General features: G+C 41.6%; 1 protein-coding gene across 1 annotated transcript in view; it reads left to right on the top strand.

Annotated features, from left to right (window-relative positions):
* The first annotated feature begins 1,765 nt into the window (after nucleotides 1-1,765).
* lpcat3 (lysophosphatidylcholine acyltransferase 3) overlaps nucleotides 1,766-23,733 on the top strand; it is a 67,082-nt gene continuing 45,114 nt past the window's right edge. The window contains exons 1-5 of the mRNA XM_084335801.1: nucleotides 1,766-1,875; nucleotides 3,292-3,399; nucleotides 20,614-20,720; nucleotides 22,086-22,179; nucleotides 22,547-22,584. Coding sequence (XP_084191927.1) covers nucleotides 1,791-1,875; nucleotides 3,292-3,399; nucleotides 20,614-20,720; nucleotides 22,086-22,179; nucleotides 22,547-22,584 — 432 coding nt within the window. The 5' untranslated portion in view covers nucleotides 1,766-1,790. The remainder of the gene's footprint in view (nucleotides 1,876-3,291; nucleotides 3,400-20,613; nucleotides 20,721-22,085; nucleotides 22,180-22,546; nucleotides 22,585-23,733) is intronic.

Genomic DNA, 23,733 nt, shown 5'->3' with positions numbered 1-23,733 from the left:
TCCACACTGCATCCATATAGCTTGTTGTTAACCAACAATGGCAACAAGTACTGTGAAGAGCTGTGTCTTTGCCCATTTCCTCGTCAAACAGCCTGCAAACTACCTGGCGTTCTATCGCCCTGCTCTAAGACAAACTCTAACCTTAACCAACTTTGAAAGAGTGCCTAAGCTTAGTTAACCGTCGAAAGAACTTGCCTTCACGCTCTAAGACAAATAGCTGCATCACAACAACACAGTCTGCCAACCTAGAAGCTAGAAAATGGTGTTGGCCAATCAGAGAGAGCGTCTCCGCGAAATGCGGCTACGGAAAAAAATGCTGCTACGGAAAGAAATTATAGACGCTGCTGCTTAGACCGCTTCAAATCGCGCCCGGCTTCCATCATAAACATCATATTTCAACGCACAGCGCATTACGCACTGATTGGCTGCGACGGATACAGCGATCAAACAGTGACGCGCACTCAGAGCGCTAGTGCGTCTAGCCCGAGCCGAGAAATACGGCAGGAGAAATACGGCTAGGAGAAATGCGGCAGGAGAAATGCGGCAGGAGTGAGTCACTTCCTGTTCAGGAAAACGAGTATTTTTTATTTTATATATTAACGTTATATTGTGCATTGGAAACACAAACATACTTAAAATGAGTAAATATTATTCATTTTAAACATGTTTATATTATTTATAGGGCTATAAAACAAAAAACAAAAAAATTTTTTTTTCTTCTCTCATTTAACAGGTGGGTCGGCGCCCTAGCGCCCCCGGTGGCCAGCCGCCACTGCTGATAAGCGACGGCCATATTAGACACATAGCCCGCAAATATGAGAGCTCTGTCATTGAAGTGGGTGGTGGCACCAACAGCGTTCACCCTGATGTAAAGTAGCGATTTTTTATTGGTTTGTCATGACAAACCAATTACATAATCCAACATATGTGTAAAGAAACATATATTTTTTTAATGATTTGTTACGGCGTAATCAATACTTCCATTTGTATAAATTGCGTTCGGGACCTCCATGTTTTGGGGGTATTCATCAGAAAAATCGGATCCGGGATTCGGTTCCCATCAGTCGGGCAAGAACTGCAGGTTTTCAGCCTCTCTCCTCTCTCCTGGAGCTTAAGCGGAGTTTAGTATTCCTGCCTGGCTGAGGAGCCTGTCGCGGCTCATGCGCGCGCTCGGCCAATCAGAGCAATGTGGAAGGACAAGTGGGTTGCCGAAAGTATTCACGCATACTGTACTGTACCCATTCCGCAATCTGTTAATAAAGTTTTAAATCAATCAATCAATCATTATGCTCACTTATACATCCCCAAGTCATGCAGACTCATGCTGTTAGTGTAACGCGATTACATGGAAATCTAAATGTTTTTATTTTATTAAATTTTTTACAGTTTACCACAATGCACTTTATTTATTTATTTTTATATATTTTCCACAATGCACCTTATGTGCATCCAGGTTCAACGAAACTGTGGACGTTTGCGGAACCCAAAAACCCGTCCTAAATCCAAAGTAAACGGCTCTAAAGGTAAAGTAAAGAGGGTGTAGGAGAGAGGAGGGGTGGGTGGAGTGTGAGAACTAGAGCAATAGTATCCAACTGCAGAGCCGCAGCGTGGCGCTCTCAGGTGCGGCGGTGGTGAGGACCGGACCTGAGAGCGCCGCTCTGCGGCTCTGCAGTTGGATGCTTCTCAGAAGGGGGAGTGGACGCAGAGCAGAGTAGTGGGGCTGATGAAGCAGAGCGGCGTCAGTAGAAGTAGGGAAGCACCAGCAGGAGCCACTTCCGCCCACACGAAAGATGGCGGCTCCCTTGATGGAGAAATTATCGGAATCTTTAGGTTCCCCAGAACCAGCGGTTCGACTAATATTATCAGTTCTAATCGGTGAGTTTTCCTTCTGTAATCGCTGACTGACAGCATTCGTTGAAGCTAGTTAAAATGCTATTCATTGTGCTGACATAGAGCTAATAACGGTACCAGGCTGCTGTGTGCCCAGTCTGTAACGTTACTGCATTCATTCAGCTAAAGCTAGCTAAAGCCAGGCACCAACGTATATAAACCCACAGTGCCACACACAGGCAGATAACCAGTTTCATAGCCTTAACAATCGCTACTACCCGAAATGACTAGCTACAGTAGATTCATTACGGATATACAAAATCAGTAAGCAGGCTTCATGCACATGTCATGTCACACAACATTGCAAGGAAGGTCGAGTTGTCAGTGCAGGCAGGGGCAGGCACACTGGGCACACTGGGCACCCTGACAGGGCAGTGCATCAGACACAGCAGCTCAGCATCAGGGCTCTTCTGTTCGCACCTAACTAGTCTTGTTTCCGCCTGTATACCGCTGGTTGTGAAAGAAGTACATTGCTTATGGTAAAAAATGTTAGTGTGCTGTTTGAACGTCGGTTGTATGTATGTAGCACAATAGATACAATGGGTTTCATATTACAGGGTCGGTATGTGAATGGGGGAGGCGGAGAGCGGACGCTTCTTGTACTCTGAACTTTGGTCCGACTCCCCCCCCCCCCCCCCCCCCCATGAACTTTGGTCCGACTCCCCCCCCCCCCCCATGTCACATGCTGGTAAAGGCTCACAACACAAGTCAGATTGTTTTGTTGAAACAATACACCTAGTATGTATATACTCTGTCAGGATCTATGGGTAACCGTACTGTATATTTGAATATCGTATATACCTGTATGTCATGTATGTCCCTATGCCATAAATGTAACTATGAATTGAAAATGGGGGACCCTGATGTAAACAAGACGAAAGTCTTTCTCTGGTCTGCATCCCCTTAACAATTGTGTGTATTGAGCCATACTGTACTGTACCCATTCTGCAATCTGTTAAATAAAGTTTTCATTCATTCATTCATTGTCTACGTCATTGCTAATGTTCATGGTTTACCTTCCTCCTCAGCCCTTGTACTATATAGAATGTTTAGAAATAACTGACGACTGAATAACTGATGTAATTTAACCACCATTACAATTTACAACCTTGTTCAGGACTGTCACTCTTTTTTGTACTGGCAATGGCACTTCAGTGTTTTGAAGGCTTACTTATAGTAGCTATACGCTAGTCATAAATAAAGGTTCCCAGCAATACCAATCATGTCTACCTTTTCGGTAGCACACAGCAGCACAGTGTTTGTGTGAGCTGCACTGATATTATGTCCCTGTTCTATCTGGAGGTCAGCAGCACATAGAACCACAAGGTCATTATTGTCAGTTGTTAGTGAATGTGCTTGGCTAACGTTGCGTATGTGTTTATGCCTCTTGTCTCCCAACAGGATACCCCTGTGCGCTGGTATACCGGCGCTTCTTCTTCTACCAGCCCGCCACCGTTGTTCACTTGTTTCACGCCCTCTCTGGGCTGTCACTAGCCGCTTTCAACTTTGGTGAGATGAAGAGGGAGAGAGGAGAGCAGGGAGGGAGGGAGGGAGGGAGGGAGGGAGACTTTTGTTTGGGAGGATGAGTGAAATGGCTAATGAGACTGTTTTCTTCCCTGTTTTTTCTTGTTTCCTTCAATGCACCTTTTCTTTTTTTTAATGATCCATACTCAAGGCCGTTTCTGGTTCCATGGCCTTGTTGTTATGATTTGTGTTGGGGGGGAGGGGGCTTTTTAATTGACAACAACAACAACTTTGAGCCCAGTGGTGTCACTAATGTTAAAAGCCCCAGTCTCTGATCTGTGGGAAAGCGACAATCCTATACCTTTCAGCCCCAACATTTGTTTGTTATTGTATGCATTGATGGCAGGGAAGGCTAGATTATGGGGTTAGCGAGGTACGTTCAGGGTTAAACCTGTGTTGTTTTCAGTGTTACCACAGTGTAGAACTTTTTACAGAGGTACATTCCCCTGGTAACTTATGCTGTGACCTGACCTGTTGTAGAGCTGGTTATGTTCTGCTGTAGAGCTGGTTATGTTCTGCTGTAGAGCTGGTTATGTTCTGCTGTAGAGCTGGTTATGTTCTGCTGTAGAGCTGGTTATGTTCTGCTGTAGAGCTGGTTATGTTCTGCTGTAGAGCTGGTTATGTTCTGCTGTAGAGCTGGTTATGTTCTGCTGTAGAGCTGGTTATGTTCTGCTGTAGAGCTGGTTATGTTCTGCTGTAGAGCTGGTTATGTTCTGCTGTAGAGCTGGTTATGTTCTGCTGTAGAGCTGGTTATGTTCTGCTGTAGAGCAGGTTATGTTCTGCTGTAGAGCTGGTTATGTTCTGCTGTAGAGCTGGTTATGTTCTGCTGTAGAGCTGGTTATGTTCTGCTGTAGAGCTGGTTATGTTCTTGCCAAGAGATTCAAACCTGGGAAAAACACTGCCTATTGACCAATCAACCTTTTGGAAAATGGCATGTAATTACTAGAAGATGACGTGGAACTTTAATTTAACATTTCGATACATAGAGTGTACTAGGGCTGCAACTAACGATTATTTTGGTAGTCGACTAATCTGTCTTATTTTTTCGATTAGTCGACTAATCTAACGATTATTTCTGTCACACCCTCCATCTCTGCTTCCTCTTTTTCCGGGCTCTTAGCAGACTTCTTAGCTTAACATAACAGACCGACAGTAAGTTTGGGGTAACTAATGGGATAACTGGGGTTGCAACAAAAGTGCAACTAGGGCTAAAAACACAATGAAATAAAATAATAATAAATAATATATCCTTCTTAGCAGACTTCTTACCTTAACATCCCAGGGAACTAATGGGATAACTGGGGATGTTGTTTGCTCCTGACAAGAGTCTCAAAGTCTGGGGGGATGGTAGACAAAGCAACTCTGAGGTCATGCTCAATGTCCAATATGTTCCTCTGCTTTGTCTTCAGCTGGACCAGAGCTGAGAAGCCACTTTCACAAAGATAGGTAGTGCAAAAAAAAACTATAAAAAAAATTATAATAATTTCTTTTTTAACCACGCATCGACGCAAAAAGTCTGCGTCGACGAGTTTTTATGATCGACGTCGTCGACTAATCGTTGCAGCCCTAGAGTGTACAGAAATAAGCATGAATAAAGCAAATAAAATCACACTGCGTATAAAATCACAATCATAAGACAAAGGTAGATAAAAGCAAGGATAACGAATCAATTAAAACGCGTACAATGATTAGTGATCAAGGTCTTAAATTATGTAACAGAGGGGAGAATCTCAAGCTTTAGGGATTGTTTGAGTTTATTCCATGAGCTAGGGACATCATAATAAAATGCAGATGTACCCTGTTCTGAGCAAACGTTGGGGACCTTAAGGACACTAGAACGGGTTCCATAGGTTCCAAAATTCCATTCCAGTAATCATGTAGTATAAGGAGGTAGCTTACCAATAAGGGCCTTAAAAATTTACAGATACCAGTGTTTGTTGCCCCTCACCATCGGAAAGGGCCAACCGACCTTCTCATAAAGGTCACAGTGATGAGTGTCATATCTATCACCAGTATTGAATCTGAGGGCAGAGTGATGGACAGAGTCCAAGGATCGTAACTTTTACAGTAAGTGTACTGATAATAAGAGGGCGTCTTCACAGGACAAAGGTTATTTTTAGAGGCTTTCCCCTGATAATTATATATGAAAGAATATACCCCCCCAAGTCTTCTAATACATTTCCTCCTGTTTGCTGCAAGCAATTTCAACTATAATCCTTCATTAGGCATTTGTATCTCATCCAAGTGTGATGAAAGCAAACCTTTGACCTTTCTTTTTTATTATGACTTTTGCAAGTAAGCGTATCACTTTGAATTATCCTTATAGGCCTATTGTTTGTAATTTGCACCCAGTAACGCAGGAGGGGTTTCAATCTAAAAGAATAATGAAAAAATATTTCCTGCATGCCATCATTTGTCACAGAAATAAGTCCAACATGAAAGTCATATCTACTTGTGCCTTAACACTTTGAGTGCCATGGACGCTTTATGTCGTTAGTTCATGCCGCCAGTTGAATGCCAGCAACGCTATATAGCGTTTGGTTGTCGTTTTTTTTAAATTATCAATTTGAATTCATATTTCATCAATCGAGCCTCACGCTAGTGTTCCAAACTCTCTCTGAGCTCCATTGGGAAAATACCGCCCCCTATCGTCTATCCCTGTGTAACTGCACCCCATTGGATTAGACTGATGGGGGGGGGGGGTCCAGTTTCCTCATTTTACTTATCCGGCAAGCCATTCTGAAGAGACCGAAGTGATTGCAGAGCTGGAAAACAATGTGGAATATATATTTACAGTACCCAGCGCTGAATCAATAAACGCGATCGATATTTGGAATGGCGATCAGGAATTGGAATAATCTTTTTGGAGAACATCTGATATGAGGTAAGGAATCTATTTGACCAGTCTTGGGGTAATCAGATCTGTTTTCACCTATATATCAGCGTTTGTGTGTGTGTGCACGCTGATCAGGAAATGAGAGAATAGATTTTTCAGATCACTTCTCTAGTGTGCATAAGTACACATATACTATCGATAATCTAGCGTTTATTTGAAAACGATTCATAAATAGGCTGAAAAATTACAACGTTTTTTGTGTATTCCAGAATATTCCAGTAAATGCCGTTTATCACGGAATCTTTATATTTTCCTGAAACTTTCAAGAAAACGAGGGCTTTTCAAAATGCTATAAAATGGAAATTAACTGATTAAAAAATAAAAATAAAAATCTGTTTAGACAATGTTGACTGCAAACAAGTCATTGATAAGCGACGGGCAGATTAGACACATAGCCATAATTTAAGACATAGATTATGTGTTCACAACGCTATCATTGAAGTGGGTGCTGGCATCCAACCATGTTAACCAGTGGCATCCAAAGTGTTAAAGGGGAACTATCTTACTATTTCTTTCACTATTTGGGCAATTTTACACAATTCCTGTGAGTCTATGGAACACATCTGTACGTTTTTCCCCCCAAAACATTTATTGTTTTGTATTTCTAATCCAGTACTGTAGAGCAGCAGTGTCTGCCCTTCAAGATTCCAAGCTATTTTTGGCTGGGCTCCGCCCATACTCGCAATGCGTTTTGAGTGACAGTCACCCACTGCACTGCACTGGCAGATACCTTTTGGGGGAGAGAGAGAGATGGAGAGGGACTAATTAATTTCACCGCAGGGGCATAATCCCACGGGACAATGCATTGGTAACTTGTTTCAAATGACAATATATACCGCTGTGAATATTATTGCACGGATTGGAATACGCGTGGGAGCGTGCGCCAGGGTTTCCGTTGTCCGGTAATTACCGGTTTTTGACCGGCAAAATCTGTTGAAGTCCGACATATTTAATCTCTCCGGTCATAATGTCCGGTGAAAATAATTCCCTCTAAGCACAATTTGAATTGTATTAAAATAGTTACATTTGTTTCATTGTTGCTTCACCAAGCAGGTCTAAAAATGACAACAATGTGTGTTCTATTATGATATGTGTGTAGTGTTCTGATAACGACTATTGGTGAAGCGATGTCGAGATTCATTTGGGTTAGGCAGCGGGAGCTAGATTTGCGAGAAGCATGCAACTGCAGAGCCGCAGAGCTGACAGTTGTGCGCGCACAGTGCAATACTCCAATTCAGCCATTGGCAATTCAGCTGTTGGGTGGGTGGCGCTGCTGAGCAGTCCCCAGACCGGGATGAGAGCGCCGCTGGCTCTGCGGCTCTGCAGTTGCATACTACTGGTATGTTCTTCGTTGGGACTGGGAGGCGGAGATATAATAGTCATCACGCAACGTTTATATTTCACGATAATGTTGCCGTCTCTCTCTGCCAAATTTCCCAGTTATTCGCTTGATATAATTAATACAAATGTCCAATATAACGGAATTCGTTAGCTCATAAAAATTTGATTATAATAACACACTGCTGTTTATTAATGTCGGGCCGACTGCCCACAGACACCTATTTGATTTAAAGTCAGCAGCAGCACGGAGTCTCTGGACTTATTTTATTTGGAATATAATGACTGTATACGCAAAAGTAGCCTAGTTTTAAGTTAAAATATTATAAATCTACATGCCTTGAGGATGTCATTCTTTATATAGCCTGCCTATCAATTGTTTTTAAGCTCAATAAACTCTGACCGGAATTTCTCCCATTTGACCGGCAGATTGAAATCTTGCCGGCACGGAGACCGGCGCCAATATTTTCTAACGGAAACCCTGGCGTGCGCTATGATATTTTGCAACAGGTGAGAGAGAGAGAGAGAGAGAGAGAGAGAGAGAGAGAGAGAGAGAGAGAGAGAGAGAGAGAGAGAGAGAGAGAGAGAGAGAGAGAGAGAGAGAGAGAGAGAGAGAGAGAGAGAGAGAGAGAGAGAGAGAGAGAGAGAGAGAGAGAGAGAGACGAGAGAGAGAGAGAGAGAGAGAGAGAGAGAGAGAGAGAGAGAGAGAGAAGCAGTGTTGTCAATATAATTTAACTATCTAACTAAATGAAATATATATTCACATAAGGTGCAGTATGCTTCAGGTAGTTTATTGTCCTCCTTGGGTTCCTATTAGTCCAAGGTCAATGTCTGGCAGCCGTCGCTGCCCCCTGTTTTGGAGCCTGCACTATTGAGCTGCCGCTCTGTGCTCAGTGATGCAGTGAGGCACAGTGATGCATTTTATAGTCTGATGGCTGTTGGAATGAAGGACTTCCTGTGCCGTTCAGTGCTGCATTTGGGTAGTGTGAGCCTAGCACTGAACATGCTCCTCCTGTCAGCCAAGTCTGTGTATAGTGGGTGGGTGGGGTTTTCCCTGGTGGCATGGAGCTTAGCAAGGCTCCTCCTCTCTCGGCCCAATGATTAGGCCGAGATAATAAGACTATTCATTTACACATAACACAGTGAGCAATCTTTTGCTCGGCAGTCCTTTCAGTGACTTCCGTTTAAATTTCTCATAACTGTTAGTAATAATTAGTTCTTCCTGCAGGACATAGAAGACAGCTCTTAAAAACAGGTCTGTGTTTGTGATTGGTCTTCTGTTGCTGAAACCGTACCCCTTCTACGTGAACCTAGCCCATAGCTCAAGTGGGAAAACCTGCATTGGCTAAGCAAATTGATAACCACTACTGTGACACAGATTATGATTGTGGTTGTAAGGATTAGTGAAGCTACCCTGGGTATCATGTTGAACTTGCTTCATACTTCATAGTATGGGCTACGGCTAGTATTGTTATGGTTAGTGAAGCTACCCTGGGTGTGTTGACCTTGCTTGGTAGTATCGGATAACAGTTATCTTTCTGACCGTGACAAACTATCCTAGTGAAGTGATAACTATCTGTGATGATAAGCAACAAACAGAAAGGTTTTTGCGACTACAGTGTATTGACAATAAACGGTTATACATTAGCCAGTATCTCCCCTGTCATACAGGTGTTGCAACATCTGTGTTGACATTTTGGAGTTTTTTTGTTGTTAATTTTGAGCTCCAGCAATCAGAGATTGGTGTTTAAATCAGTGTAGGGTAAAAGTGAAGGAACTAAATTGCATCTGAAGAGCACGTTCAAACACTTGTTTATCATGGATTCAAGTTTTCACTTTAACTTAATAAGCACATACTGTATACAGCCACAGTAACAAAACATGTACGTCAATGAAAGCTCGTTTTTCCAGTGTCCTTGGAGCAAGTTGGTTAGGGTTGGGTACCTTTTCACATTTTAATCGATACCGGTACCCAACGGTACCTTTTTTCTGTATTTTAGTCTCTAAAAATGTAATCTACCTACCTCAGTTATGGGGAAAAAAATCCAAACTTCAAATAACCACACTTCCGGCTTGCCATTGCCCCGACTGCTTTGTTGTTGAATCAAGTAAAATCCTAGGTAAGCGTATATTGTGCGTGTGAACGTGCGGCACACTTCATCATAGGTTTCGTTTCATGGTAAACGAAACATTGACGTCGTCAAAATTTGTATTTTATTTTTTTACAGTACCGAAATGTGGCACCGACGGATCTCACGTGATTGGGTCGGTACCCTTAAAAGTACCTGATTCGGTCCCCATCCCTAACGTTGGTACACATGAGGGTTAGGTATTCAGGGGGACTTGAGCCGTATTGGACACTGTTGTTACTACTGGGGATTGAAGCACCTTTGACTATTTGGTGGCCTCACTAGTCGAGCTGCTGCCCATTCTCCTACGCAGAGAGTTGGATGACATCCCACTTGTGTTCCACAACATCTCGGCCCAAAGAAGAAGTAAACTAACCGGCGCTACCTATTCTCATATCATTTTCCTTTAACATATTGAATAAATTATATTATATTATTGTTATCCCTGTATGTCTCTTTTTATAAATAAGTAACTGAAAGTGAGTTAAAAAAAGTTAAATAATTGAATTTCACGACATCTGTGCAGCCTTGTTTATTCACTGTGTCCATGGAAACGACGATGAACGCAGCCATAAAGGTATGGTTTCCTTACGCAGAAAAGATATAACACTATAGTCAGTTTACTTTTCTGATAACTACATCACTGCATAACTCATAAATGTTCAGAGAAGCTTAATCTCTGGTTATTTGCGATATTCTGTATACACCCACTTCAAAGTTATATTCTGTATACACCCACTTCAAAGTTATATTCTGTATACACCCACTTCAAAGTTATATTCTGTATACACCCACTTCAAAGTTATATTCTGTATACACCCACTTCAAAGTTATATTCTGTATACACCCACTTCAAAGTTATATTCTGTATACATCCACTTCAAAGTTATATTCTGTATACACCCACTTCAAAGTTATATTCTGTATACACCCACTTCAAAGTTATATTCTGTCTACACCCACTTCAAAGTTATATTCTGTATACACTCACTTCAAAGTTATATTCTGTATACACCCACTTCAAAGTTATATTCTGTATACACCCACTTCAAAGTTATATTCTGTATACACCCACTTCAAAGTTATATTCTGTATACACCCACTTCAAAGTTATATTCTGTAACTTTCAAAATGTTCAGTTGCTATTGCATGCACTCATCTGTGTTTCACTACAGACATGAGTGCATGCTTACCAACTGTCCGTCTGCAACACTACTATCACCAACATCTAAGAAGGGAGATCCCCCCTTGAATGGCCCTTCTAAGGTTTCTCTCCTCCACACTGCCTGTGGAGCTTTTTTCCCTATTGTTAGGTTTTAGTGAGTTTGTCCTTACCTTCGCGTGGGGTATGTTCTTGGAGTGCTTGCATTCTTTCATTTATTTGCATTTATCTTAAATTTTTTGGACCTTATGGTGTTCTTGTTCTGTTCTTGACTTATTGTTATGTTTTCTTCTTGACTTGTTTAAAGAAGACCTGTACGGCCCATGGGGACATTAACGTGTGTTGTCGGGCCTTATAAATAAATTTGATTTGATTTGATTACACCCACTTCAAAGTTATATTCTGTATACACCCACTTCAAAGTTATATTCTGTATACACCCACTTCAAAGTTATATTCTGTATACACCCACTTCAAAGTTATATTATGTATACACCCACTTCAAAGTTATATTCTGTATACACCCACTTCAAAGTTATATTCTGTATACACCCACTTCAAAGTTATATTCTGTATACACCCACTTCAAAGTTATATTCTGTATACACCCACTTCAAAGTTATATTCTGTATACACCCACTTCAAAGTTATATTCTGTATACACCCACTTCAAAGTTATATTCTGTATACACCCACTTCAAAGTTATATTCTGTATACACCCACTTCAAAGTTATATTCTGTATACACCCACTTCAAAGTTATATTCTGTATACACCCACTTCAAAGTTATATTCTGTATACACCCACTTCAAAGTTATATTCTGTCTACACCCACTTCAAAGTTATATTCTGTATACACCCACTTCAAAGTTATATTCTGTATACACCCACTTCAAAGTTATATTCTGTATACACCCACTTCAAAGTTATATTCTGTCTACACCCACTTCAAAGTTATATTCTGTATACACCCACTTCAAAGTTATATTCTGTATACACCCACTTCAAAGTTATATTCTGTATACACCCACTTCAAAGTTATATTCATTTACACCCACTTCAAAGTTATATTCTGTATACACCCACTTCAAAGTTATATTCCTTTACACCCACTTCAAAGTTATATTCTGTATACACCCACTTCAAAGTTATATTCCTTTACACCCACTTCAAAGTTATATTCTGTATACACCCACTTCAAAGTTATATTCTGTATACACCCACTTCAAAGTTATATTCTGTATACACCCACTTCAAAGTTATATTCTGTATACACCCACTTCAAAGTTATATTATGTATACACCCACTTCAAAGTTATATTCTGTATACACCCACTTCAAAGTTATATTCTGTATACACCCACTTCAAAGTTATATTCTGTATACACCCACTTCAAAGTTATATTCTGTATACACCCACTTCAAAGTTATATTCCTTTACACCCACTTCAAAGTTATATTCTGTATACACCCACTTCAAAGTTATATTCTGTATACACCCACTTCAAAGTTATATTCTGTATACACCCACTTCAAAGTTATATTCTGTATACACCCACTTCAAAGTTATATTCTGTATACACCCACTTCAAAGTGATATTCTGTTACACCCACTTCAAAGTGATATTCTGTATACACCCACTTCAAAGTTATATTCTGTCTACACCCACTTCAAAGTTATATTCTGTATACACCCACTTCAAAGTTATATTCTGTTACACCCACTTCAAAGTTATATTCTGTATACACCCACTTCAAAGTTATATTCTGTTACACCCACTTCAAAGTTATATTCTGTATACACCCACTTCAAAGTTATATTCTGTATACACCCACTTCAAAGTTATATTCTGTTACACCCACTTCAAAGTGATATTCTGTTACACCCACTTCAAAGTGATATTCTGTATACACCCACTTCAAAGTTATATTCTGTCTACACCCACTTCAAAGTTATATTCTGTATACACCCACTTCAAAGTTATATTCTGTATACACCCACTTCAAAGTTATATTCTGTTACACCCACTTCAAAGTTATATTCTGTATACACCCACTTCAAAGTTATATTCTGTCTACACCCACTTCAAAGTTATATTCTGTATACACCCACTTCAAAGTTATATTCTGTATACACCCACTTCAAAGGTATATTCTGTATACACCCACTTCAAAGTGATATTCTGTATACACCCACTTCAAAGTTATATTCTGTCTACACCCACTTCAAAGTTATATTCTGTATACACCCACTTCAAAGTTATATTCTGTATACACCCACTTCAAAGTTATATTCTGTTACACCCACTTCAAAGTTATATTCTGTATACACCCACTTCAAAGTTATATTCTGTCTACACCCACTTCAAAGTTATATTCTGTATACACCCACTTCAAAGTTATATTCTGTATACACCCACTTCAAAGTTATATTCTGTATACACCCACTTCAAAGTTATATTCTGTATACACCCACTTCAAAGTTATATTCTGTATACACCCACTTCAAAGTTATATTCTGTATACACCCACTTCAAAGTTATATTCTGTATACACCCACTTCAAAGTTATATTCTGTATACACCCACTTCAAAGTTATATTCTGTTACACCCACTTCAAAGTTATTATTCTGTTACACCCACTTCAAAGTTATATTATTTATACACCCACTTCAAAGTTATATTCTGTTACACCCACTTCAAAGTTATATTCTGTATACACCCACTTCAAAGTTATATTCTGTATACACCCACTTCAAAGTTATATTCTGTATACACCCACTTCAAAGTTATATTATGTATACACCCACTTCAAAGTTATATTCTGTATACACCCACTTCAAAGTTATATTCTGTATACACCCACTTCAAAGTTATATTCTGTATACACCCACTTCAAAGGTATATTCTGTTACACCCACTTCAAAGTTATATTCTGTATACACCCACTTCAAAGTTATATTCTGTATACACCCACTTCAAAGTTATATTCTGTTACACCCACTTCAAAGTTATATTCTGTTACACCCACTTCAAAGTTATATTCTGTCTACACCCACTTCAAAGTTATATTCTGTTACACCCACTTCAAAGTTATTATTCTGTTACACCCACTTCAAAGTTATATTATTTATACACCCACTTCAAAGTTATATTCTGTTACACCCACTTCAAAGTTATATTCTGTATACACCCACTCAAAGTTATATTCTGTATACACCCACTTCAAAGTTATATTCTGTATACACCCACTTCAAAGTTATATTCTGTTACACCCACTTCAAAGTTATATTCTGTATACACCCACTTCAAAGTTATATTCTGTATACACCCACTTCAAAGTTATATTCTGTATACACCCACTTCAAAGTTATATTCTGTATACACCCACTTCAAAGTTATATTCTGTATACACCCACTTCAAAGTGATATTCTGTTACACCCACTTCAAAGTTATATTCTGTTACACCCACTTCAAAGTGATATTCTGTTACACCCACTTCAAAGTTATATTCTGTATACACCCACTTCAAAGTTATATTCTGTATACACCCACTTCAAAGTTATATTCTGTTACACCCACTTCAAAGTGATATTCTGTTACACCCACTTCAAAGTTATATTCTGTTACACCCACTTCAAAGTTATATTCTGTATACACCCACTTCAAAGTTATATTCTGTATACACCCACTTCAAAGTTATATTCTGTTACACCCACTTCAAAGTTATATTCTGTTACACCCACTTCAAAGTGATATTCTGTTACACCCACTTCAAAGTTATATTCTGTTACACCCACTTCAAAGTTATATTCTGTTACACCCACTTCAAAGTGATATTCTGTTACACCCACTTCAAAGTTATATTCTGTTACACCCACTTCAAAGTTATATTCTGTTACACCCACTTCAAAGTTATATTCTGTATACACTCACTTCAAAGTTATATTCTGTTACACCCACTTCAAAGTTATATTCTGTTACACCCACTTCAAAGTTATATGCTGTTACACCCACTTCAAAGTTATATTCTGTATACACCCACTTCAAAGTTATATTCTGTTACACCCACTTCAAAGTTATATTCTGTTACACCCACTTCAAAGTTATATTCTGTATACACCCACTTCAAAGTTATATTCTGTATACACCCACTTCAAAGTTATATTCTGTTACACCCACTTCAAAGTTATATTCTGTTACACCCACTTCAAAGTGATATTCTGTTACACCCACTTCAAAGTTATATTCTGTTACACCCACTTCAAAGTTATATTCTGTTACACCCACTTCAAAGTGATATTCTGTTACACCCACTTCAAAGTTATATTCTGTTACACCCACTTCAAAGTTATATTCTGTTACACCCACTTCAAAGTTATATTCTGTATACACTCACTTCAAAGTTATATTCTGTTACACCCACTTCAAAGTTATATTCTGTTACACCCACTTCAAAGTTATATGCTGTTACACCCACTTCAAAGTTATATTCTGTTACACCCACTTCAAAGTTATATTCTGTTACACCCACTTCAAAGTTATATTCTGTTACACCCACTTCAAAGTTATATTCTGTATACACCCACTTCAAAGTTATATTCTGTATACACCCACTTCAAAGTTATATTCTGTATACACCCACTTCAAAGTTATATTCTGTTACACCCACTTCAAAGTTACAGCCGCATTTTCTTTCAAACTATTTTGGTGGCAGGGCGTCCAGATTTGGTAAAGCGCTGGCTCTCCTGGGCAGAGCGGTGACTCTCCTGGGCAGAGCGGTGACTCTCCTGGGCAGAGCGGTGACTCTCCTGGGCAGAGCGGTGACTCTCCTGGGCAGAGCGGTGACTCTCCTGGGCAGAGCGGTGACGTACAGGTTGGCTCTCCTGGGCAGAGCGGTGACGTACAGGGCGGCGTAGAGACAACTCTGTGAATTGCTTCCCATCTCTGAAGAACCGTTTCTATAAATAACATGGACACTGCTTAATTCTCATGAATGGCTAATGGCGTCAGATTGATGGAGTTTCAAACGTAACGGGATCCTCTGAGCAGAAGAGTGTAATCCAGAATGAGTCTGTGACTGAACGTGCTTCTCATCTTGACTAGCTCGTCGTAGAGTGGGTGGGAGGGATTCTCCAGGATAGCAGCCAGCTTCCTTCTCATCCCCCTCTCTGCCACCACCTCTAGTCTGACCAGCTCGACTCCCACCACAGAGCTAGCCTTCCTCACCAGCTTGTTGAGCTTGTTGGTGTCCCTTGAGTTGATGTAGCCCCCCCCCCCAGCATGCCACAGCATAGAAGAGGACGCTGGCCACTACAGACTGGTAGAATGACTGCAGCAGTCTATTGCAAACATTGAAGGACCTGAGTCTCCTCAGGAAGAACAGCCTGCTCTGTCCCTTCCTGTAGAGGGCCTCTGTGTTGTCCGACCAGTCCAGTTTATTGTTCAGGTGTACCCCAAGGATCTTATATGACTCCACCACCTCCACCTCATCCCCAAAGGGGGCCTCTTTGACGTGACGCGAGTGCTGATACGAGAGAGAGAGGGAGAGACAGACGGAGAGAGAGAGAGAGAGGAGAGATCGCTCCGAGACAGGGAAACCACTTTCGCATTATTTCCACTCACTCCGTTGTTGAGCGAATTGTTGATTGTGGGCGGTGGCTACAACCACAGAGGGGGCTGAGATATGCAGATCAGCAGCACCTACTTACGTCAGGGAGCAAGTCAATTCTGAATGGCTTGGTTCAGTGGGGGAGGTTCTTGTCTGAGCTGAACTGAAGAAACGGGAGGAGCTAGAGATTTCACATCTAGTCGGTGTTGGTACAACCCCACATTGCTAGAAAACAATGCAAACCACAGGAATAGGCCATTTATAAGATAGTTCCCCTTTAACTAAATCAAGATATTTTGATATAACGTTAACTAAACCAAGATATGTAGATATAACTTTAACTAAACCAAGATATGTAGATATAACGTTACGTTAACTAAACCAAGATATGTAGTAGGGCTGGGCGATTCTTGCTAAAATGTGAATCACGATTTTTCTCTAAGAATTGAGATCACGATTCTCTCATGATTCTTATTTTTTTCAATAAAATCATTTAAAAGGTAAAGTAAAAAGTTTAAAAAATAAAAATTTTTAATAAAAAGAAATCGTCATAACTTAGAAATGAGATTGCATAGGTCTATGAATCGAGATCGCGATTTCTTTTCGATTAATTGCCCAGCCCTAATATGTAGATATAACGTTAACTAAATCAAGATATATATAACGTTAACTAAACCAAGATATGTAGATATTGTAACGTTTGGCGTTGCCCAATGGTAATTACCGGTCTTCCTGCCCTGATTGCCCTAATTGATACCTGGTGTGTATAGTTGACTTGCTTCATATGCTCCCCTGGTTTGCTACTCAGATTGTCAGGTGTTCACTGAACATTACTGAGTAGTATTCTGTATTATTGTGAAAGCGTTATCGCTCCTTGCCACGGAGGATAATCTTGTTGTGCTATTTTGTTGGAGTCGCCATGTCTTTATGATTGCCGTTTATCACAGTTGTTATTTAAAGTGTTTCCTACTACGAGCACATGCAGCACCGTCGTGTGACGTGCTTATTATTTAGTGCGTTTTGGAGACTTGCTTTCCCCCTTTCTTTTCCCCTGTATTGTATTATTACCGTGTTCATTATTATAAAGCATTTAGCATGTTTTGGAGACTTGCTCTCTCCCTTAGTTTTTGAGCCACACACACTCTAATTAAAGGAGCAGTGCTCATATTCAAGAATCAAGAACTGTCTCATCGTGTCTGTTCTTCACTGCACCTGGGTCCAACACCCCTACCCACACCTGGGTCCAACACCCCTACCCACACCTGGGTCCAACACCCCTACCCACACCTGGGTCCAACACCCCTACCCACACCTGGGTCCAACACCCCTACCCACACCTGGGTCCAACACCCCTACCCACACCTGGGTCCAACACCCCTACCCACACCTGGGTCCAACACCCCTACCCACACCTGGGTCCAACACCCCTACCCACACCTGGGTCCAACACCCCTACCCACACCTGGGTCCAACACCCCTACCCACACCTGGGTCCAACACCCCTACCCACACCGTAACGGATAGAACGTTAACTAAACCAAGATATGTGGATAGAACGTTAACTAAACCAAGATATGTAGATATAACGTTAACTAAACCAAGATATGTAGATATAACGTTAACTAAACCAAGATATGTAGATAGAACGTTAACTAAACCAAGATATGTAGATATAACGTTAACTAAACCAAGATATGTAGATATAACGTTAACTAAACCAAGATATGTAGATATAACGTTAACTAAACCAAGATATGTAGATATAACGTTAACTAAACCAAGATATGTAGATATAACGTTAACTAAACCAAGATATGTAGATATAACAGTAACTAAAGCAACCTATTTAGATCAATCCACGGGAAATATTGGCGAAATTGTTCAGGTCTTTGATACACACGATGGACACATTTTCAGTTGCCATACGAATTGAACTTTCAAGTTTGAGGTTTTGAAAATGTATTCATATAATAATAATTGTTAGACTAGAAGTCTTTATTTGTCATGCAGTTTTTTTAACACACACACGCGAGATGGGCGACCCACGGGCACACACATCCACTGAGTCGCTGATGTCTCTCTGCACTTTTCCCATCCCGTTGTCCTTCCCCCCATGGGCAGCCGGGAGCAGATAGGGCGTCAACGTGAGCCGCGCCCCGGGGACCAATCCAAGTGCTCCTGTCCGTCTTCGTCAAGGACGCCACAGCGTTAGCGATCTGTTGTGCATGTTTTTCCATTGGGTTTATCTTATTGGGGGGGAAACCCTTGCGAGCACAGAGGGGGAGAACATGCAAACTCCACACAGAAAGGCCTGGGAGATACCCCACCTGGGTACCTGGCATCATGGAAACCTGGTCCCCAAGCGGGAATCGAACCCTGGACCTTCTTACTGTGAGGCGACAGTGTTAACCACTACACCACTGTGCCGCTTCATATTACATTACAGCTCAAATCACACACTACACACACCTTGGTTTGGCTCAGAAAAATACACATGTTATTTCAAAGTCTTAAACAATGAAAATGAGCTCTAAACATTATGCTAATAATAGCAGAGGCCACACCACACCATACCACCAGTTACACCGAGGGGCACGTGAGCCACAGCGAAGAGAACAAGAGAGGGAGAATGGATGTCGATACAGTTCTGAATGACGTTGTATTGAAGGTATATTTTAAAAGAGTTTTCAATTCTGTATTGAGACCCCTAGTTTTGGACAGTCATAAAACCTGCCAGTGTCTTAGGGCCGTTTAGCTAAGAAGCCTCCAGGTCCGTCCCTAAATACTCACTTAACCTACCTAAAGGACAGTTCTGTGAGTCCTGCTTAGTTCCGTAACTGGAACTAACATCCCTGGCATCATCCTGGACTCCACCCTTTCTTTCCTCCCCCATGTGAACCACATAACCAAAACGGCCTTCTACCACCTCCGGAACATTGCTCGTCTCCGCCCCTCCCTATCACTCTCCGCTGCTGAAACACTGGTTCATGCATTCATATCATCAAGACTGGATTACTGTAACAGCACCCTCTACGGCTCACCAAACACTATTCTCAATAAACTCCAATATGTCCAAAACTCTGCTGCCCGCATGCTCACCTCCACCCGTCGCTCTGATCACATCACCCCTGTCCTCCACGACCTCCATTGGCTTCCGATCAAATACAGGATACAGTTTAAAATACTTCTCATCACATTTAAAGTCCTCAACAACCTTGCCCCTCCCTACCTGTCCGACCTCCTCCACCGTCACACGCCCGCCCGTCGCCTTATGTCTGCTGATGCCAACATCCCACGACCAGGCTCTGGACCTGGGGCGACAGGGCCTTTGCTGCTGCTGCCCCCCCCCCCCCTCTGGAATGCCCTCCCCCGCCATATCCGTGATGCAAACACCCTGACATCTTTTAAATCAGCCCTCAAAACCCACCTTTTCAATCTGGCTTTTGACCTCTAATTTTGTTTGTTTGTTTTATTTTGTCATGTATTCTTTTTTTGTTCTGTTTTAGTTTTGCCATAGTTTTGTCTCTTCTACCCATGTAAAGCGTCTTTGAGCACCTGGAAAAGTGCTATATAAAATAGATGTATTATTATTATTATTATTATTATTAACTATATAAGAGCCTGTCTGGACTGTGCACCCGGTAAGAAACTATTGAAGAAGTTAGAGTTGTGCGTGTTCCCTCTTTAATTTACACCGTCACACATGCTACCCTCAGCTGAACAATCAGCCATTGGTGAGTGGTTCCCGTGGTGACGGGGAAGTGGCTCCCTGTGCCTGAATTAATTCAGACATATATAACCGGTTTGACCAATAAAGGGGACGAATGGACAGATGGACCGATTGAGGGACACATGGAACTCCTCGTGTGCAGGAACCACTGACATTAATCCCTTGTTTCTTTGTTCCTTTGTTGTGGCTGCACTTGGAATTTACAGCAGGTCTGTTGCTTTCTCTTTCTCTTTGTGGAATTACCTGTCTCTGAAACCTCCTTGAATACTCAATGATGTGTGTTTCTCTCTCTCTCTCTCTCTCTCTCTCTCTCTCTCTCTCTCTCTCTCAGGCGCTCAGATCTATCACTCGGCATTATGCGTCTTGGTCCAGTTCCTGATGCTGAGGCTCATGGGAAGGACAGTAACAGCTGTCCTGAGCAGTTTTATCTTTCAAATGGTGAGGTCTCTCTCTTTGTCTTCCCCTTTCTGTTCCCTGTGCCTGCTTTCTCCCCATGTCTTGTGACGCAGGCTTACTTCATACTGTAGCAATATCCCCCTTTTATTCACCGTGGCTCCTTCACTGCAGTGGCCGAGGTGCAGGTTTTAAATCCACTACTAGACTGACCCAGTGACTGCTGCATGAGACTCACTCTCAGACTCACTCTGCCAGGTCAATGTGACACGGCTCTGTGGTGACACTGCTCTGTGTGGTGACACTGCTCTGTGGTGACACTGCTCTGTGGTGACACTGCTCTGTGGTGACACTGCTCTGTGGTGACACTGCTCTGTGGTGACACTGCTCTGTGGTGACACTGCTCTGTGGTGACACTGCTCTGTGGTGACACTGCTCTGTGGTGACACTGCTCTGTGGTGACACTGCTCTGTGTGGTGACACTGCTCTGTGGTGACACTGCTCTGTGGTGACACTGCTCTGTGGTGACACTGCTCTGTGGTGACACTGCTCTGTGGTGACACTGCTCTGTGGTGACACTGCTCTGTGGTGACACTGCTCTCTGTGGTGACACTGCTCTCTGTGGTGACACTGCTCTGTGGTGACACTGCTCTGTGGTGACACTGCTCTCTGTGTGGTGACACTGCTCTGTGGTGACACTGCTCTGTGGTGACACTGCTCTGTGGTGACACTGCTCTCTGTGGTGACTAGGGGTGGGACGATACATCGATCCAGATCGATATATCGATCTATTATCAATAATCAAATAGGATCGATGCAACGTAATAAGATCGATTCATATTGCGATTATTTATTTTGAAAATCCCGCAAGTCATATCCGCCGGAGAGCAGAGGGGAAGGAGGAGGGGCGGGGGGGGGGCAGTCTACCTTTCTGTGGGGGACTGGGGGAGGGGCATTCTGTGTGTGTGTTACTGAGGATGGACAGATAATGTTGATATTTAAACATGAATACATAATAAATGTATTCATGATCATCATACATAAAAATAGGGAAACATGTCTTCTACTATTACCATGTACCTGTACCTCCCCTCCCCCATACTGATATGAGCCTGAATTTCCCCAAGGGGATCAATAAAGGAATATCCTATCTCATCTTACCCCTCCATCCCAGCTGCCCTGCTTATTTGTACCATTCTGATCATCTGCGTGTTGAATTGTGTTTGATAATGTCTCTGTGTGTGTGCTCAACCTTCTCTCTTCTCCCCCCGTCCCCTCCTCTATCTCTCTCTCTCTCTCCCCCTCTCTCTCTCTCCCTCTCCCCTCCCCTCATCTCTCTCTCCTCTTCTTTTCTCTTCTCTTCCCCTCCTCTCTCTCTCTCTCTCTCCCCCTCTCTCTCTCTCTCTGCAGGTATACCTGCTGGCAGGGTATTATTATACAGCGACGGAGGAGTATGATATCAAGTGGACCATGCCCCATTGTGTCCTCACACTCAAACTCATTGGTATGTTGTCTGGTCTTATCAGCTGAGGCAGGAAAACACCCTTGTTTGGGAATTCACCCACATCGACCTAATGACCTCTTTGATTTCATAACTCCAGTAATACTTCATTTGTAGACCTTCTATTTATAGGAGTAACTACCAATACGTGTTGTTGTGCAGTAGCTCTCTTATCTCCTATAGCTTTGATGCGTTTTTCCCACTGCAGTAGTTGTAATCGCCCCCCCCCATACAGTAGTAAACTATTAACCTGCTACTAAAATGTTCAAGAAGGCCCGTGGCGTAAGGTGTTCCAATGATCATGGCAATCTTAGTTACATATTGACTGATAACATAGTGACTGATGCCAGTTGCATTTTTCTGATTGCAGGTTTGTCATTTGATTTCTATGACGGCGGGAAGGAACCAGTGAGTTGATTGATCTCCCTATTTGATCACTGGTCAACCTGTGTGTGCTGTTTTTGCTCTGTGTCACTGTGTGTGGAAGGCTTTTTTTATTAATTTTTATTTATAATGTCAATCTGAATGGGAGAGAGGGGGGGCGGGGGAGTCATTTTGTTTATTTGATCAGTGTGATTTGGTATTAGTTTATACCCGCCAGCTTACTGGATGTTTTTGTTCAGCATACATTTTATGCAGTCCTTGGTTTATAAACGAGTCAGTGTTTCTTTTATTTTTTTGGGTGGGAAGTAATGAGTCAAGTTTCAAGTTTCTTTATTAGTTGACATGCAAAGATACAGAATACCTTCACATGGAATGCTTTTTTCTGTTATGCTCCTATGAGGATCATAGGACGCTTGGATCATACACATACAGCTCATTACAGTAATATTCCACAATTATTACATTTTAGATAGTAATAATGGTACAGAGCCTTGAGACAAACATATGCATATTCACCACCGCAAACAGTCATATACCTTTGTACAACAAGACAAGTGTGACGTCAATGTTGCATCGTACGCCGTTTGATAACGCATGTCATGTGTGAATGATGTCAAAACATTCACATCGTTTTAGATGGCGGTGTCTCTGTATCTTCCAGGAGTGTTGCTCTCCTCTCTGGGAAGGCTGTCCTCCTCCAATTGTTGATTTAATCGACAAATCTGCAAAAATGCAATCATGCAGAAGCAGCTCTTTTTGCATACTAGAGATAAGCGGATCATTTCCATCAAATAGAGCTAACTCATTCAGCCAGAAAAGCATAATAAAAGCAACTAATCCGCTAAAAAAGACCTTAATGACAGTTGACTAAGAGAGGGCAGCTGTACTACTGTATCTATCTGCTGGTTAATAGATTGCCGTCTCTTTGCCACTCACTCAGTTCATTATCTCTTTGCCCGCCTTTCAGCTGCACTTGACATCTCTTTCCTTGTGCGAAGAAACTCATAATCCTGCTTTTGTCAGATTGATATTAATTTCCGCCTCAATGTCACGACGAGTCGCCCTGTAGCGCTTTGGAAAAACGACCCGGTTTATGGGCTGTAGTTAAATGGCTGTTAAGCAGTACTTTGTGGTCAGATGGAGTTAGCGGTCAATCTAGATTGTGGTGGATTT

Source organism: Notolepis coatsorum (genome assembly GCF_963971535.1).
Source record: "Notolepis coatsorum genome assembly, chromosome: 19".
NCBI lineage: Eukaryota > Metazoa > Chordata > Actinopteri > Aulopiformes > Paralepididae > Notolepis > Notolepis coatsorum.
The sequence above is the reverse complement of the archived record's forward strand: the minus strand, read 5'-3'. Positions and strand labels throughout refer to the sequence as shown.